This window comes from Sturnira hondurensis, unplaced genomic scaffold, assembly GCF_014824575.4.
Source record: "Sturnira hondurensis isolate 20B ecotype Veracruz unplaced genomic scaffold, ASM1482457v3 Scaffold0017416, whole genome shotgun sequence".
Taxonomy (NCBI): Eukaryota; Metazoa; Chordata; class Mammalia; order Chiroptera; family Phyllostomidae; genus Sturnira; species Sturnira hondurensis.
This window is the reverse complement of record NW_028090047.1, coordinates 479,673-499,337: the sequence shown is the minus strand read 5'-3', so window position 1 is coordinate 499,337 and position 19,665 is coordinate 479,673. Positions and strand designations below refer to the sequence as shown.

Genomic DNA, 19,665 nt, shown 5'->3' with positions numbered 1-19,665 from the left:
CTAATTTTATATATTGCATGTTTCATAATATTTCAACCAGCACCCCAAACATCTATTGTTATTGGTAATACACTCAATGGGTAAAAAAAAAGAAAAGAAAGAAAAAGAAAACCTTGGGAATTGAGGAAATGCTTTAAGATCTCACTTATGAGAGAAATTTAATGAACAAAAAAAAATTTTACAAGCAAAATGGAACAAGTGACGTGAAAATTAGGAACAGACTGACAGGGACCAGAGGGGAGGGGGGAGGGAGATAATGGTGGAAAGAAGGGGAAGGGCCTAGTCAGAGAATCTGTGTGAATGACCCATGGACATGGACAACAGAGTAGGGACTGACTGTGAGGGGGTGGAGCTGGGCGGAGGAGGGCAAAGGGGAAAAATTGACACAACTGCAGTAGATTAACAATTTTTTAAGAAGAAAATGAATTAAAAAAGTTATAGGATTCAGCCAAAGTAGTGCTTAAGGGAAATTTATAGCTACAAAGGCCTATAACCATAAAAGAAGAAAATCTGAAATCAATAACCTAGTCAATAAACCTTCTACTTTAAGATATGGGAAAAGAAGAGCAGCCCACACTTTTTAAAGAAAGTAGAATGAAAAACCAATAAAGACTGAGGGAGAAATTAATGAAATAGACAAGAGAAGACAATACTAGAAAATATCACTGACGCCAAAAGCTACTTCTTTGGAACAATAACAAAATTAACAAGACTAGCTAAATGGACCAAAAATAAAAGAGGAGAAAATATTGAAATTATTAGACTCACAGAGGCATTACTTCTGACAGAATTAAAATGGAATATGAAAGAATGCCATAAACAGTCTTATGTCAACAATTAAAGAACTTAAATGGCACAAACTAGAAATAGATGGGAACTCCTCAACAGGGCATCCATGAAAAACCTACGGTTATCATGACACTAAATGATTCAAAACTGAATATTTTCCTCCTAAGTTCAGGGAAAAGACAAGGATGTCCCCTCAGCACTTTTATTTAACATTGTACTAAAGGTATTAACTTGATCAATTAGGCAAGAAAAAAATAAATAAAAACAATTTATTTCTGAAGGGAAGATGTAAGACCATCTCTAGATGTATATGACATTATCCTTTACATAGAAAACTCTAAAGAATCCAGTAAAACATATTAGAATTAAAACATCAGTTCAGAAATGTTGAATAATATAATTTCAGTATTCCAATCAATTTTATTTCTAACCATTTATAATAAATAAATAAGAACAAATAAGAAATGAAGAACACAATGTCACTTATAGTACTATGAAAAAGAATGAAAATACTTAGTAATATATTTAACAAAAGAAGTGTAAAACTTACACTCCTAAAACTACAAAATTGTCAAAAATTAAGGAATGTCTTTAAAAATGAAGAAATATTACATGGTCATGAATCGGAAGGTTTGAAATTATTAAGATGACTCTCCCCGCCCCAAAACTGATCTATAGATTCAGTACTATGCCTGTCAGAAAGCCAGATGACTTGCTTATGCAAATTCACAAGTAGATTTTAAAATCCATATGAAATTTTAAGAATCTCAGAACCAAAATGATATGGTTTCAAAAGAATAATGTGGCAGGACTTCACACTTTCAAAACTTACACAAAGCAATCGCAATTTACAAAGTGTCATGTGAATGGACATACAAGTCTGTAGGATACAGCAGAGCATTCAGAAATGGACAATGTATCTGTGCTCGATTGGTTCCCAACAAGGGTGTCAAGATCACTTAATGCAGAAAGAAGACAGAGGGTATTCAACAATGGTGAGGAGACCAACAGATAGCCACATGCAAAAGAATGAAGTTAGACCCTTACTGCAAACAATATACAAAACTAAAAATAAATCAAAAACCTAAATGCCAGAATTAAAGCTATAACACTCTCAGAAGAAAACAAAGATCTAAATCTTCATGACTTTCAACTTGGCAATGGAGTCATAGATATAATGTCAAAAGCAAGAACAATAAGAATGATGAAAATAGATAAATTTGACTTTATCAAATTACAAACTTTGTGCTTCAAAGGATACTATCAAGACAGTGAAAAGACAATCAACAGAATGAGAAAAAATATTTGAAAATCATCTATCTGAGAGGGTATTGTATTAAGAATATAGATAGAATAGTTGTAGCTCAATAGTAAAAAGACAATCCAATTTTTAAAATGAGTAAATGATCTGAATAGACACTTATGTGATGGCCAATAAGCACATGGAAAGATATTCAACATCACAGATCTCCTAGGCAGACAAAGTGAACAGGTTATACTGTACCTTATCATTTTTAATGACCATTTTAGACAAATATTTTAAAGCCATAGGCCAATGCAAATGAAAACGTAATAAAACCATAATGAATAATAACATAACTTAGAATCAATGACACATGGTACATTGTAGGAATAGCCCTAACGAAAATTATATATAATTCCTATTATTATTATTCATCAGCTTGGAGGTAAGAGAAAGAAAAATGTAAATTAACTGTAATATTTTATACTATTTAGTCACATTATTTCTATATTATCCCTTGTATTTAGTAATGTACTATATTAATATTCTATTAAATCTGGCTTAGTCTTTCCTAAACACAAATCAAAATAAAGGGACACCAGGAGACCAAGAGTAAGTACTCAACTAATAAAGGGCTTAGTCCCTATCAAAGATAAATTACTCATAAATGGTGGTGTTCTCCTCTGAGATGATCTTGACCTCACCAACCCCCACCTCTTTAGAGTCAGCCTGAACCACAACTCCAGCACAACTTTTGCAACCAGGTTCACTGTCAAAATAAGAGCTCACCTTTCTCAAAGTGCACTTACTGTCTTTATCATATAGGTATTCTATAACACAGACAAGTCTGCAAAGTTCAGTACCAGTAATTAAGCACTCACATTCAGTACTTAGCGTGTAGTTTGTTGGTTACTTATAACACAAACTATTGCTCAATAATTGGAATTTATGTAGCTAAATTATCTTTCCAAATATTTTATGAACATCCTACTAGTAGAGATAATCTGTTCTTTATATTTTATTATTTCACAGTGCTTGCAATGGTGCTAGATATTGCAATCCACATATTACTGCCTACTTTTTTTACCTGCAGGTTTATGCCCTTCAGCTTGAATTTCTGGATGTTGAGGAATGTAGATTTCCCTGGGGACATGAAAATATCCTGGAAGGCTCACACTTGTCACGTATGAAATGAACTTAGGCTGCTTTAACTTTGAGATATTAAAGAGCCTTGAAGTCTGTAAATAAACAGAAAGAAAAAATTGGAATGTAATTCTCTTACCCTTTAACTCTAAAACACAAAAAAGAGCATTACATATTTAGATTCCATATGTGGGGGAAAATCAACTGAGGATGTGAATTTGTTCATTTCTTTAGACATGTTATTATTTAATTGGTAAGAGACAACACAAAGGTGTCTCATGGAATTAAAGGAGTCGTCCCATAAGCACCTATTCTAATCCTTCCAGAGCTGACAAAGTCACTGCCTCAGGAAGAAACCACTGCACTGGTGAACAGCATTGAGAAAGTGCTTCCCTGCTTCGGTTGAACCTGTGCATCTTAACATCTACCCACCAGCTCTAGTTCTCATTAGCTGTATAGTTAGTCCCCTTTCTTTTGCTGATGACAATTGTGTAGGGGAAACAACAGATATAAATGCACACACACACAAAACTAGGTCCTGCCCCTCCCCAGACCTCCAAACATCTCTTTTAAATAAGTTGTGTACTTTTACTGCTTTCAACCATTACTTGTATGATGTAGTTTACAACTCACCCCCATGCATATGCTCCTCAAGACACACTTGAGTTTAATAGCGTGCTTTCTAAAACAGAACTCTGAAGAGAAATGTAGCTCTCTGTGTGAACCACGCAATGCAGAACACAGAGATAGGCGGTCATTTATTTTTATCTGGATGATCTACTGCCGACAACATAGTACAGCCCCATGCCTGGACTAAGGGCATTCTTGGAACCAGACTACCTGCAGTTGTACATTCCAACTCTAAGTAAGATTGGCTTGGTTATTAACCAAAGCCACAAATCTTTATTTATAAAACATGGATGATAATAGTACACACTGCCTATCCCCAGTGTATTTAAAGTGTAAAGTAATGCCAGGTGCTTGGAGCATATTTTAAGAGTTCAGTAAATGTTGGCTGTCATTACCATCATTGTCATTGTCATTATCACTGTCATCATCAACATGATCATGATCATGATATCATTACTCATCAAAAATAAATGTTAGTACCTTTAGTAAGTATCTCATTCACTGGGTTCATGATCTGTAAAATGCACAAGAATTTTTTCCCACAAAGTCCAATTTTCTACTTCCTTTATTTTGGCAAGTCAAATCATGTAAATGCAGAAATTTGAATTAATTCAATTCAACATTTATCACTGCTTGGGTTTGGTTCATTTTTCTGGTCACTGTGAATAAATAATCTATTCACATCAGCAACTTGCTCTTTACCCTAAATACATATTGTCTGCCTTCTAGATCTTCAAGCCATTTGAAATAGTATGTATTGACACAGACTCTCCACTTGACCAAACTCTAGCCATTCTCCTGGAAGCCCTCTTCTCAACTAGGCCTCAAGCTTGGCATACACACAAAACCTGCAGCGTCACAGAAGCGGGCACATGCAAGAAGTGAGAGAAGATTGATGAATGGGATCTGGATTTAACTGATGCTTATCACCTGTTACTTTAGAACGCTTGCAATTACAAATCCTTTCTCTCTCCTTTGAGATGGAAATCTTCTACCAGCCATAACTGTCTCCTCAAGTGTTGTGAAACGCCCTGCCTGGTTTCAGGAATTGTAACTGCCTCCCATGGCTAAGACTGAGTGAGCGACCTCAGGAATGTGAGCCACAGGAGACAAAGTCTGTCTCTGGTAGCAAGCACTGCCTCAGCTTACTCCCCTGCTTCCAATGCATGGTCAATGTCTATGGTGGGGACGACCCCTCAGAGAGGGGCAACCCAGGCCAGACGTGGTCACTTGGGAGGCCACCATGGAAGGACTCCATGGAAGGGGGCTGCAACAAAGAGGGAGTGATGGACCCTCACCACCACCACCACCCCCGCTATTCTGACATAGCCTGAGTCCCCATTTCCATCTGAGAGAAATGCTTCCTGGCTCTAATCCACTTAAGCCTAAAAACCTATGATGGGGAAGGTGCTGTGCTGGAAAGGGTGGGTATCCAGAATAAATCAGGCATAAGAAACAATATGTAAAAATCTTCTGAAACCTGCTTTGTTTAGAATGCTCTCATTTAAATGATAAGGATCCAAGCAAGAAGTTGGTTCCTCAAAGTTTTATGGTTCTTCAGCTACCTGACCCTGACTGAGAATAAGCCCTCATGGTGTTTTGAATGCTATCTACTGTTTGATACTTACCTGTATTCTTGTGCAAACACACCCAATAAAAGCTCCCAGAGGAAAAAAGTTGCCCCCACACTTAAGGACCTCAGAAACCTCTCTTTGGAATGCAAATCTTCCCAGAGATAATGCTCCTGGCCAGCAGGGGACCTGGCAGCAACTTTCATCACTATCTCTGGGCATAAAGGTTCCATTTGTTTATCTTTCCTGATGATAAGTATCAGTGAACAAATCCAGATCTCATCCATCACTGCTCCTCTCCCTTCTTGTAAACGTTCACTTCAGTGAATCTGCTCGAGTCCCTAGTCATTCTCCCTCCTTTACTTTTTCTCATCCTCCCTTGAAGACTCCCAGTTACTGCTGCACGAATTAAAGTTTTAAGTTCACTTCACACTGGAGCCTCCTCCCTGCCGTAATAGTGAATAAACTCTATCCCCTTATTGCTTTAACTGTGCCAAGTTTTCACAGTTAAAGCAACATCAGTAGGATTACTTCATGATTGGAAGGACACTTGAATTATACAAATACAGAAAACTTTTTCTTTACCCGTTTGAATCCTCACTGAGGAGATCTTTCAGATTTCCTTTTTAAAAGATACCAAGCCCTGGCTGGTGTGGCTCAGTGGACTGAGCACCGGCCTGTGAACCAAAGGGTCGCCGGTTCAATTCCCAGTAATGGCACGACTGGGTTGTGGGCCAGGTCCCCAGTAAGGGGCCCACGAGAGACAGCCACACATTGATGTTTCTCCCCCCTTCTTTCTCCCTCACTTACCCTCTCTCTAAAAAAATAAATAAATAAAATCCCTAAAAAAGTAAAAAATATCAAATTTCAAAATTCCTATGATTTTTCTTGATATGTATCCCAGAGTACATAGCCTGGGTTCTAAAATATAAACATGAGGAAGCTAATAGCAAAGGTAAGAAACCTTCCCTGTAGGCCCTGAATCTTTCTACTATCACTAAGTACATAGTTTAGAGTTGTTTTATTTGTGGGCAGAGAATGTGAATTCAATAAATGAGTGCTAAGTGAAATGTGAGGAATCCATGCTCCTGGAAAAAGATTCTGTCTCTTATAGCAGTGGTCCCCAACCTCTTTGGCACCAGGGACGGATTTTGTAGAAGACAATTTGTCCACAGATCAGCGAGGGGGGACAGTTTCAGGATGATTCAAGCACATTACATTCAAGCTGACCTCCTGCTGTGCGGCCCATTAGGAACAGGACCAATTACTAACAGGTACTGATCTGTGGCCTGGAAGTAGGGGAACACTGTCTTACAGTACATAAATACCATATGGCTCTAACCATACCGATATTTCAAGATTCAGCTTTTACATTGTTATGTAAAAACATGTCAGTTTCCTACATATATTCGATTAGATTTGGTTTTGAACAAATATATATCAAGGCTGATTTTAGATTTTGTTATGCAGTCAGTTTACGCTATGGTGGAACATTCTAGACCTTCATTTATTGCATTGTACAAGTTCATGTCAGTACATCAAGAAGTGAAGACCTGATCTGGAGGCTATACAGGGCAAGAAGAGTATTGGACTGAGAAGTGAAAACCTGGGTCCATTTTTATTCTGTCACAAATCACTGGTGTGAACTTAAGGCACTATCTTACTATTTTGGGCTCTTGGTTTTCTGGTCTGTATGAATAAGAAGTTGGATGATGTGTCTCTGAATGCCTTTGATTTGTTTCCCAGCTTTAAAATACAGTAATGTCTTTGCCCTGATCTGGGTTGTAATCTCTGCCCAGTCACTGAGAACAACTCAGGTGTTTTTATGCCTTACTCGTTCCATTTTTTGTATTATACGTGCAATCCTATCTGCTCTAAATGTCTTCATGGGGTCATCAAAATAATTTCAAAAGTGCACACAGAAGCATTTTGAGGGGAAAAAGGTGAGAGTATTTTAAAATGTATCTTTTTTACTGTTCTGCTGCTGAAAAAAAAGCATTAGCATTATTGTATTTCAAGAGTGCACTTGACTTGAAAAGAAACCTTTATGACTAGATTTGTATGAGCACCGTAAGATGTATCTGTAAATTATGCTGGTTTTCTTAAATTGACACATCAACCCTTTGCTATTTTGTACACTTAGAGTTTCTGCTGAAACAAAAAAATGCATGGTATTCAAAAAATTCAGTGGAAAAAGCAATCTTCAGGTGAAAAAACTTTCAATTTAAAATTTTAGAGACCACTTAAAACATTTCAGATTTAATTTTTAAAAAATCCATAAGGTTACCCCTGTTTGGTGTGGCTCAGTGGTTTGAGTGCTGGCCTGAGAACCAAAGGGTCGCTGGTTTGATTCCCAGTCAGGGCACATGCCTGGGTTGCAGGCCAGGTCCCCAGTAAGGTGCGTAGGGGAGGCAACCATACGTTGATGTTTCTCTCCCTCTCTCCTTTTTTCCCCTCTCTAAACATCAATTTTAAGAATCTTTTTAAAAAGCCAAAGGTTACTCATAAAGTATTATTATCACTACTATTCCTACCAATACATTCAGAGAAGTGCACATGTAAAGATACTCATCCTGTGAATGAAAGAGGGAAACAAGGATAAGTGATCAGCACTGTGAAAAATCAGGCCATAAGGCAACCTGGATGGAATCAGCCTGTGTACAATGACAACTTAAAGTTTAAAGTGGCGTCCATTCATTCAGGCCCATTTTCAATTCAATTCAAGGTGACAACCACAGTACCTCTCATACAGAAGTCAGTACAGGGTAAACAAAAGACATGTAACAAAAGTTTTTCGATTTCTAGGAATTCACATCCTAGAGAAACGGGTACATATAAAAATAAATCTTATATACAACACGATTTGATAAATAACATAATTAAAACAAAAGATAGGCTGGGTTGCAGGGAGAAAGCTAAAAGAAGAGAGAGAAAGAGAAAGACAGGAATGATATACACGCATAAATAACAGAAAGAAGATTCACGGGCAAAATCCATCTCCTTCAAGTATTTTTTCATTTAAATAAAATGTTTTGACACGAGGTAAGAGTGAAGAAAATTAATTTAAAAAGAAAGAGAGAGCACGTGTAATTCAATAGGCTTACAATTTGAAAAGGCTACATATTTGAACATTCTTATTGTAATAGTGTCCTAAAACTTGCACCAAACCTTCCCAGATTCACTGTTCCACAGCAGAAGGAAACATTTTGGTATGAGCCTAAGAGAGCCATCAGCTTCTTAGATGAACAGTGTGGGTGGGTCAGTCTAGATGGTGTCACAGCTTTAGGCCTTGATATTTCTGACTAATCAGAACTTTAAACCCAGCTCATCCATAATGCAATCATTACTGTTAAAAATCTATGATTAGGGCTGTACTGATTATAGCATTCTGACGGGAAAAAAATCATCCCTACAATGCCCAGTATTTTGTTTTAATACATGTAAATGAAGGTCATTCTTAAGCAAGGATAAAAACATCATTTATTCCTTCATCGAACAAAGATTCTGTGACCACTTTTGGCAGGGCACACACTTTTCTAGGCACTGGTGATACGAGAGTTAACTAAACAAATATTTTGTTACAAATTCCCAGGTAATAAATTCTATACAAAAGGAAAACTGAGGGAAATTTAGGATTTGGAGAGTGCCTCATAGTGGTAAGTGATGCGTTTTTAAAAATGTAAGTTGGTAAAGCAGGATCTCGTGGATAGCATTCAAGCAGACCTGAATTCAATGAAGGAGGTAGCCTCTAATACCAAGAGAAAAAGTAACATAGGGAGTGAGCATGGGCCGTGGGGAGCATGCCTTGGCCATTTGAAGAACAGCAAGGAGGCCTGTGCGGAGGGGATGGCTGAATGAATGGGCTCCAGAGGAAATGCTGAGATCAGGGAAGGAGGTGGGACTGACCAGGAGGGTCCTGAAGACCATCCTAAGAGTTTGGTTTTTATTTTGATGTGAACTGGCAAGGCGGCAGAGAAGCAACATGAACAGGTTCACGGTTTAGAAGAATCACTTTGACAGCTCTGTGGTGACTAGAATGTATTTTATTTTTGTTATAAAATAGAGTTCAAGGTATAATAACAGAGTCTATAGTAATGGTAGTGATAATAATAACAACAATGCCATATATAGACAGTGAAATTATTATATGCCAGGTATTATGCTAAGCATTTAATATAATTATCTCACTTATTTTCCACAAATTAGTGATATCTCTAGAGTAAGAATATAAAAATTGAAGTTTGATGATTTTTAAGTAAACAGCCCACCATCACACAGGTAGATAGTGTTAATGTCTAAATTCTCAGCCTGGTCATCTGATCCCAGGGAATGATCCCCTCTAAGTACACAATAGAAATATCCTAGGCAACTTGTAGAATATGCCCCCACTCACTCTCTTCCACAGATCTGTATTTAATTATTCTGAAATGATGCCTGGGCATTCATAGTATTTTAAGTTTTCTAGACTAGCATTCTAATGTACAGCCAGAAGCAAAGACAACTATGAATTAAGCAACTACAGGGCAATGCCTAAAATTAGTAGTATGCATAGATACTACTAATTTAGTTTTTACTCCTAAAATTAGTAGTAATGCAAAATTAGTTGAATGCTTTCTGTCAGATTAATTTTTTTAATGAGGTAAGAAAGAAAAAAAGCTACTAAGCTGTCTTTCTGGGGAAAACCAGCACTCATTCTTTTTTTTCCCCCCTATGGATAAATGTTCTGATTAAGTAACAGCTGTGTAATTTTTAGAGAAAGAATAACTGAAGTACATCATCTGTCCACTCTCACCTCGACCCTGGTCAGCCCCAGGAGGGCGATGGCCACGCGGATGCTACTGCTTTCCAGAGTGCCGGTGAGCAACCTTCGCTGGTACTCGACATCGGACATCTGCCTCTGTGCTGCGTAGGCCAATGCCTTTTCCTTGGCCTCGTTAGTCAGTGGCAATATAAGCTCCACATCCATTATGTCTTTGGGTTTGCATTTCAAATACAGAACTGAATCTTCTTCATTACAGTCTAGGAGAAGCAAAAACATTCGTGACTTCAATGACCATTTATGCCTTTGACATGATCACTCAGAAAGGATTTGGGGGCGTTGAAATATAAAACTGCAGTTGTGGCCTTCCTTAAGCACAGTAAAAGTAAGCCAGTAACACATTTCTAGCACTACTAATTCAGTGATTCAGGGATATGTCTTCAGGAATTAAAGATATCATCCTGGTACTCTCCAAAAAGAGATCCAATCAAAGGTTCTTTCATAGAAATGTCATCAATGTGATAAAAAATTCATTGACCACTGTGCTCCTAAAAGTGATTAGAAGGTAGGGGTGGGGATAGAAATAAGTGTAAAGAAAGACATCAGTCAAGGATTGGCATGAACTGTCATTTTCTTTCACTAACAACCTTATGCTTTAAACTAAACTATTATATGACTGTAATTATATAATGGAAAAACTTGCTATGAGGATGCTTAGGTAACTGTAGGAAAAACAGTCCCATCCTTCCACATAATAAATTACATAAAACATATGCATACTCTACCTTCTGGAGGGGATTTGTACTCATTATTATGTAAAACTGAGGAAGTCCTTGCAGGTAGGCGGGAAGGCAATGGGATGGTAACTTTTCCTTCCACAGCATATATTAATTCTCCAATCTAAAACACAACCACACAATAATATTAAATTCTAAAAGCTTAGAAATTAGGATAAATCTATCAGCTGCAAGAAAAATCTGCATGTCATAAAAACATCATTGCACTGTGTATTTTTAAGCCACATATGCCCTCAATACGTGGAAAAAGGTAAGGCTGAAATATAGCCCACCTAATGCAGGAGAAACTCTGTATGCAGCGGAACATGGAGGAGACTTCAGAACATCTCAGGATGACACTGACAACGGTTGATCTTTATACCTACAAATATCCACTGTAGACTGCTATCTTAAAACAAATAAATGGTCAAACAAGCAAGAATGTTTTTCTCTCAATGTGTAATTTATTGTTGGAGAGGAGCAACATCATTTTTGCAGGGTATCTTCAGTGCCCAAGACTCTATATTTTAAAGTACAGGTTTTCTAACTGTCATTTGATGGATGACTGGATAAAGGAAATGTGCTATATAAAGAAAACTGAGTAGTATACAATGGAATACTACTCAGCTACAAGAGAGGATGAAATACTGACATTTGTGACAACATGGGTGGATGCTGAGAGTATCATGTGAAGAGATCAGTCAGATGAAAACAGTCATGTGATTTCACTTATATGTGAGATATAAAACAAAAAGCAACAGACACAACAAAGTTACAAATGCAGACAACAGAATTGTGGTTACCAGAGGGGACAGTGGTTAGCAAAAAGATAAATGGAGTCAAACACGAGGTCATGGAAGGAGACTAGACTGGGTGGTGAGCACACAATGGAATATACAGATGGTGTATTATTGAAGTGGACATGTAAAATTTATATAATGTTATTAACCTATGTCACCCAAAAAATGTAGCTAAAAAATAAAGTACAGGTTTTCAAAACGGGCAGTGACAGTCTGAAGATCTTTTAGAATAAATAAAAAATTAGGTAAAAAGTACAAAAGTCTACATAAAAATGGAGTAAAAATAGCCTCTTCAACAAATGGTGTTGGGAAAACTAGACAGCTACATGCAAAAAAAATGAAACTTGAGCACCAACTTACACCATACACCAAAATAAATTCAAGGCGGATAAAAGACTTAAATATAAGCCATGACGCCATTAAAATTCTAGAGGAGAACATAGGCAGGAAAATCTCAGACATTTCACACAGCACCATTTTTACTGATATGTCCCCTAGAGCAAGGGATATAAAGGAAAGAATAAAAAAAATGAGATCTCATCAAAATAAAAAGCTTCTGCACGGCTAAAGAAAACATTAAAATGAAAAAAGAACCAACTGTATGGGAAAACATATTTGCCAATGATACCTTAAACAAGGGTTTAATCTCCAAAATACACAAAGAACTTACACGACTCCACTCTAAGAACACAAGCAACCCAATTAAAAAATGGGCAAAGGACTTGGACAGACATTTCTCCAAGGAGGACATACAGAGGATCCAGAGACACATGAAAAGATGCTCAATATCCCTAGCTATCAGAGAGATGCAAATTAAAACCACAATGAGATACCACTTAATACTAGTCAGAATGGCCATCATAAGCAAAGCAACAAACAACAAATATTGGAGAGGTTGTGGAGAAGAGGAGACCCTAATCCGGACTGCAGACTGGCACAACCACTATGGAAAACAGTATGGAATTTTTCTAAGAAAACTAAAACTGGATCTGCCCTTTGACCTAGCAATTCCTCTGCTAGGATTATATCCTAAGAACCCTGAAGCACCAATCCCAAAGAACCTATGCACCCCAATGTTCATAGCAGCACAATTTACAATAGTCAAGAGTGGGAAGCAACCTAGGTGCCCGTCAGTAAATGAATGGATCAAAAAACTATTGTACACTTATACAATGGAATTCTATGCAGCAGAAAGAAAGGAGCTCCTACCCTTTGCAACAGCATGGATGGACCTGGAAAGCATTATGCTGAGTGAAATAAGCCAGGCAGTGAAAGACAAATACCGTATGATCTCACCTTTAACAGGAACCTGAACAACAAAACAAACAAGCAAGCAAAATATAACCACAGACACTCAAATAGAGAATCAGCTGACAGTGTCCAGAGGGGAGAGGGGAGGAAATTTCAGGGGAAAAGGGGAAGGGTTTCCAAGAACAAGTATAAAAGACACATAGACAAAAACTAAGGGGGGTGGAAATGGGAGGGAAGTGGGGAGCACTGTGGGGGTGAGCTGGGATGGGAGTAAAAGGCAGAAAACTCTCCTTGAACAACAATTAAAATAAATAAATTTTAAAAAATAGAAAAAAGTCTACAAAGAGAGAGTGAAAACAAAAGGGGGGTCAACGCAAAGGCAGCAGTGTGATACAGAGAAAGATGAAAAGAGGTGGACAAGCCTACTTCTAAACCTGGTGCTGTCATTTATTAGCTACTAAGCTTGAGGCAAGTTTACTAAGCTCTGAGTTCTGTTTTCTTTCTCTGTAAAATGGGATGGACAATATTCCTTCATTTTAGGGACCTAGAGATTAAATACAAAGAAAGGGGGAGAGAGAGCCTTAAGAGACGTATCATACAATCACAATGGCTGAATATTATTTAGATCTTGATTCTGAAAGGTAGCAGAATATGTCACCTCAATATGTGATTATAGGAGTGCGGGCCACCGCAAAATATGCCCCTCTGGGATGTTGATGCTTTTGAGTTGTAGGCATGCAAAAGAAGGTAAATGCAGGGAAAGACTTTTTCTGAACTCCTCTTTATCTGTCTTAGAGACAGATCCTCCAAAAGGAACGCAAATAGTCATAAATGCCCTCCCTGGGGGGTTTCATCAACCAGAGAAGACCGACTCTTTTCACAGGAGAAGGGACTAGAAGTCAATACTACCCAGAGGTTACAGACTATCGTATCTCCCATCTACTATTCTATCATCTTTCCTAAAAATCATTTATTCTGCTAAGAGGCCAACATCCCCTTGTCACTTTCCCTAATAAGATGATATTTAAGCTTCAATTCTAAGCTACCTTGGGGAGTTATTCAGTTTTCCTGGGTATCCCTCATGTATACATGAGGTATACATGTTCATAAACTTCTGTTGTTTTTCTCCTGTTAATTTTTTAATATGGGTGGGGGTTCTCAGCTAAGAACTCAGAAAGGTAGAAAAAAATTATTTATCCTTCCCTACAATTCAAATAAAGAAATTCAAAGTAAAATGACATTAAAAACACAAATGAACACGAGACAATCGGGAAAATATGAATAATGCTTGCATATTTGATTTTATTTTAAAAATTACAATAGTTTTAGTAGTCATGGTATCATGGTTATGTCAAATTTTTGTTGTTGTTGCTAAGACAATTACTGAATTATCTGTGGGTAAGATGATGTGATAACAGATTTGCTTCGTTATAATCATGAAACATACTTGGCCATGCACTGTTGAAGCTGAGCAAAGGGTACCCGGGGGACTTATTGTTATTTTATTTCTACAAGTGTGTGTATTTTATATTTTACATAATAAATACTCTTTAAAAAATGCTATGCCTCAAGAAGTAGAATGACACAATCTAAACATGTATTGAGGGCTACATGAGGTGACACATATTAGGAACCTGAGCCTTTGCTTGGCACTGACCAGACATGTAAGGGATCCACTTAAATGGAGTGGAATTATTTTTGAAGAGCAAGCTTCCCAAACACTCAGGTGCACATAAATCACCTGAGGATATTGGGAAAATGCAGTTCTGACAGGAGAATCAATGAAACAAGAACAGGAGAATTTAGGCTTAAAGCCACACAACAGAGAATCTTGTACCAACCAGTATGGACTTGCAAGAGGCGTGCAGCTAATCACTAAGAAAGCAAAAGAAAACAAACCTAGATTTGAAGCTGGAGCTGTAACTAGTTTGAACTATACCTCAGTCTAAAACAATATTAACCATATGCTTGAGAGACTACTCCAAAGATATCTTTGAGTAAGCAATATATATAAATAGTATATATTCATCACATAATAAAAAGTCATGTTCTAAAACATTGTGACTATCTTAGATAAATGAAATGGCAAAAATTGAAAAGTAATCTGGAAACGAAAGTATAAATAATTTCTGATTATAGGGTCAATTTATTTACCGTGTCATTATCCCCCCCATTGAGATTTGTTTAAGATAAAATTAATCTCATCTACTTTCACATGATAACATCCCATAGAATTTTATTAATTATGACCCATAATTACTTTCAGTTCATGCTGATAAAATTTGGAAAACTCTGAATGTTTAGATTGTTCAGCATTTAAATCTGTGCACTCCTGGTAATAATTAGTGCATTATATATACGTTTCACATCATTATTTTTCCTAAATAGCTATGCATTTCATAAACATGAACCCAGGCTAGCAATCCAAACTGAGTTGTATGTTTGTGTGGATTTGACCTGAGTGGTCAATAATGATATACAGTTTTCAATGATCATTCAAGAAGAGTATATATGCATAAATTCAACAGAGACTGGAAAAACAATATACTAATATTTACTTATATGTTTTCCTTTTTTCTCACCCTTATTTTTATTTAAAAATCAGTTGTTTTACACAAAATATAATGTAAGAAACCAGACTCAAGAGAGTTATAGTTATTATAATTGCATGCTTTTGTAAATTTGCACCTCAGTGAAACCTGATCTATAGCTTGCCTATGCCATGAAAATGAATACCAACCCACAGGAGTGGATACAAAAGGAACAAACTGCTATTTGCCAGAATAGTTTTCTTAAATATAAATTATAAACAGCTTCCTAGCCTTTGATTGGCCAATGAAAATATCAGTAACTAAGAGTCCATTCAATTCCACTTAAATCCACATATTACACAGACAATATATTAGCATCTGTCAAAAATTATTTTGTGAAACTTGCCTACTTTCAGTATGTTCTTTTTTATTATTATTTTTAATCTTAAGCTCTAGCTGGTGTGATTCAGTTGATTGAGTGGCGACCTGTAAACCAAAAGGTCACCAGTTCGATTCCTAGTCTAGGGCACATGCCTGGGTTGTCAGCAGGTCCCCAGTAGGGGGCACTCAAGAGGCAACCACACATTAATGTTTCTTTCTCTCCCTCCCTTTCCTCTCTGTCTAAAAATAAATAAATAAAATCTTTGAAAAAACTTAATTAAAATATTGCATGTTTTGCCTGTGTCAGAAAATTATTCAGGAACATAACCTGAAGTATTGTTTAATTAGTTCCCTCTACATTTTGTGAAATAAAATCAGAATAGGGAAGAAATACTAATGCAATATAGAACTCTTTTAAAGTTGAGAAGCCCCTTATTTTCCATGTCTGAAGGCTGTGGCAAGAGAAAGAAAATTATCTTCACACCTAACAGCTATTCTAATAGCCACCAACCACCTTTCCTTTCTGCTCTTAATTGGTATTTACCAATTGGAGTGTTGGATTTATATTATTGTATTTTCCAGGAAGATACCACAGCCCATGGCCAATTATAAAAACCCTCACAAAATATATTTTGTTCTTCTTGTGTATCTAGTTAAATGAACTACATGCAACATTAGAAGACCAGCTGCTAATGACCGAGAAAGGAAGAACACACAAACTGAACTGGAAGGATAGTTTCAATTCCAGTTCTGCCACTAATTAGCTGGGTAGCTTTACACAGGTCGTGGATGCCCTCCAGATACAAATAACTTCAATCTTAAAAAAATTTTTTAAAGCATTTCTAGACAGAAAATCCCCATTTTTCCATAGGTCTTAAATTCTACTTACTTTTTTATCTTAGACCTAGATATTACTAGGTTTTATCATTTATATTTGAATTGGCTGAACAACATTATATAATTTTGATAGCTTAACCAGCACATGAAAGGTAAGCTAAAATTCTAAAATGTTAAATTCCGTACACTAGAGAGAGATTATTAATCATGGTAGATGACTATTTGACTCTGCCATAATTATAATATGAAACTGACCAGTAAGAATAATCACTGTTCTTTTAAAATACTATTTATCACTGAATGATTGAGCTAGGGGGCTCAGTAAGGATAAGAAGTATAAAAAGATTTATATGCCTGCACTTTAAAAGTTTAACTTTTGTAACACAATTTTGACAAAATCTTAATTGTATGCCTGACAGATTATTCTGCAGACATATCAAGAAGGCCACATATATTTAAATGGCATAAAGTATGACTTGAGTTTTTTAATTTTTTATTTATTTTTAGAGAGAGGAGAAGGGAAGGAGAAGGAGAGGGAGAGAAGTATCAATGTGTGGTTGCCTCCTGCACCCTCTACTGAGGACTTGGTTAGCAACTCAGGCACGTGCCCTGACTGGGAATCGAACCAACGACTCTTTGGTTTGCAAGCCAGAGCTTAGTCCACTGGGCCACACCAGCCAGGGATTAATTGGTTTTTTAATAAAAATATAAAATATGTTATGGGAAAACACTTCATTCAATAATAGGAAGTTGGGCCTAGACTCCAGAAATCATTATGGTGATGAAAATTAACACTCTCTCTTTTCCTTTATTACCACATTTTTCAAAGAGTTTCTATTAAAATTTTTGCCACCAATTTTCTCAGCAAGAAAATAAAAATGTGCTTCCCTTCAACTATGAACATCATTCTAATTGTCATTAAGATTGATATTTATACCTTTGACTGGTGTGGCTCACTTGGTTGGAGTGTTATCCTATACACCAAAGGTTGGGGGTTCAATTCCTGGTCAGGGCACATACTTAGGTTGTGGGTTTAATCCCCAATAGGGGCATGTATGGGAGGCAACCAATCAATGTTTCTTTTTCACATCAATGCTTCCCTCTCTCCCTCACCCCCACTCTCTCCTCCATTACTTCTCTCTCTCTAAAATCAATAAGCATATTTAACATTTTTTAAAAGACTGATCTGCATTTCAATATCCCTCTGATTCCAGAGGTGCTTTCTAAACCAAAGATGAAATCAGATCATGACTATGCTCAATACTTTCCTACTTTAAAAAATAACAACAATAATAATGTTATTCAATTTTAAATTCACTGCTCTCTTCCTTCTTTATCAACCTGACTTATCCATCCAACCAATTTTCTCCCATGTCTAACAAACCATTCTCAGAAATGGCAATTCAAGTGTCCACAAATTTCATGCTTAGCTGTTTTGCCTTATTTTTTTTTCAAATTTTCTGAGCACACTTCTCCCCAGCCCAAACTCTGTTTTACTGACAAAATTTTTAACGATATATTTTAAGATTTTATTTATTTATTTCCAGAAAGAGGGGAAGGGAGGGAGAAAGAGAGACAGAGAAACATTAATATGTGGTTGCCTCTCTCACTCCCCCTACTGGGGGCCTGTCCTGTGACCCAGGCATGTGCCCTGACTGGGAATCAAACCAGAGACCCTTTGGTTCACAGGCTGACACTCAATCCACTGAGCCACACCAGCCAGGGCTACTGGCAAATTTTGACTCATCCTCCTTTCTTTCTTTTTTATTAAATTATTTTTCAAGCCCTGGGTGGTGTAGCTCAGTGGATTGAGCGCGGGCCTGCGAACCACACGATCTCGGTTTGATTCCCAGTCAGGGCACATGCCTGGGTTGCAGGCCAGTTCCCGGCAGGGGCCAGTTCCCAGCAAGGGATGCACGAGAAGCAACCATACATTGATATTTCTCTTCCTCTCTCCTTCCCTTCCCCTCTAAAGATAAATAAATAAATATTTTTTAAAAATTATTTTTCAAGTACAGTTTTCTGTCCATTACTCCCATCCCATCCTACCACTCTGTGCTCCGCCCCCTCCCATTTCCACCCTTCTTAGTCGATGTCCATGTATCCTTTATATTTGTTCCTCTAAATCCCTCCCCTATTTCCCCTGAAATTCCCTCCTGTATTAGCCAATTACTTCTGCTCTTCTATCATATAGAAATGCACTATTCCCTCTGTTTAAGAAATGGTCACAAGCTGTCTGACTATATAATAGAAATCAGTGGATATTTTCTGCTAATTAGGACACATGTATATACAAGGAGAGATTAGGTCTTGCAACAGCTTCTTGTTGAGGGCAAATGAAACATGTTTTACTGTTTAAAAAAGCTTGAAAAATAATATAAACCACCCTCAAATAATACTCAGTTCCCCCGAGCTATAGAAATAATTTTCATAAAACTGAAGTTAGTTTGCCTAAGTGTGAAATTACATGAAGATTGCAGCCTAATATAATGCAATGTTTTTATCTTTGCATTCCATAAAATAAGCAAGAATTATTATTATTAAAGTCTGTACATTAATTGATTGAGGAAAGTTACAAATTAATTATAGAATATTTAACAACCATACACAGTAGACTCAGGGAGAATGAAATGAGTGATAGTGCAAAAAGTCAGATGAGCGGTTCTACTTATCCACATAAATATAAAGGAAGTGGCCAGAGTGTCATACAGCATATGAACAACTGGTCTCTCTTTGGAACATCCAGCCCTGGTCTGGAACTGGACCGATTTTCCCAAGTTGCTCAGAGATGCTGACTCCCAGTGTACTTTCTCAAGTCAGCAGTATCTGGACATTGGTTTCAGTCTGTTCTGACCAGTTTTTGTAGACATAAAAGAACAACAAAAGACAGGAAGAGAAATCTACCAGGGGAGAGAGGAGTCTGGTTTGGGTCAATACAAAGGCTCATGGTTGGT

The 19,665-nt window shown here is 37.0% G+C and overlaps 1 protein-coding gene across 1 annotated transcript in view; it reads right to left on the bottom strand.

The window, feature by feature from the left end:
• The window catches only part of CFAP47 (cilia and flagella associated protein 47), a 328,185-nt gene that overhangs the window by 119,244 nt on the left and 189,276 nt on the right, over positions 1-19,665 (bottom strand). Inside the window, exons 42-44 of the mRNA XM_037067787.1 lie at positions 10,921-11,035; positions 10,169-10,395; positions 3,120-3,270 (exon numbers count right to left, since the gene is read on the bottom strand). Coding sequence (XP_036923682.1) covers positions 3,120-3,270; positions 10,169-10,395; positions 10,921-11,035 — 493 coding nt within the window. The remainder of the gene's footprint in view (positions 1-3,119; positions 3,271-10,168; positions 10,396-10,920; positions 11,036-19,665) is intronic.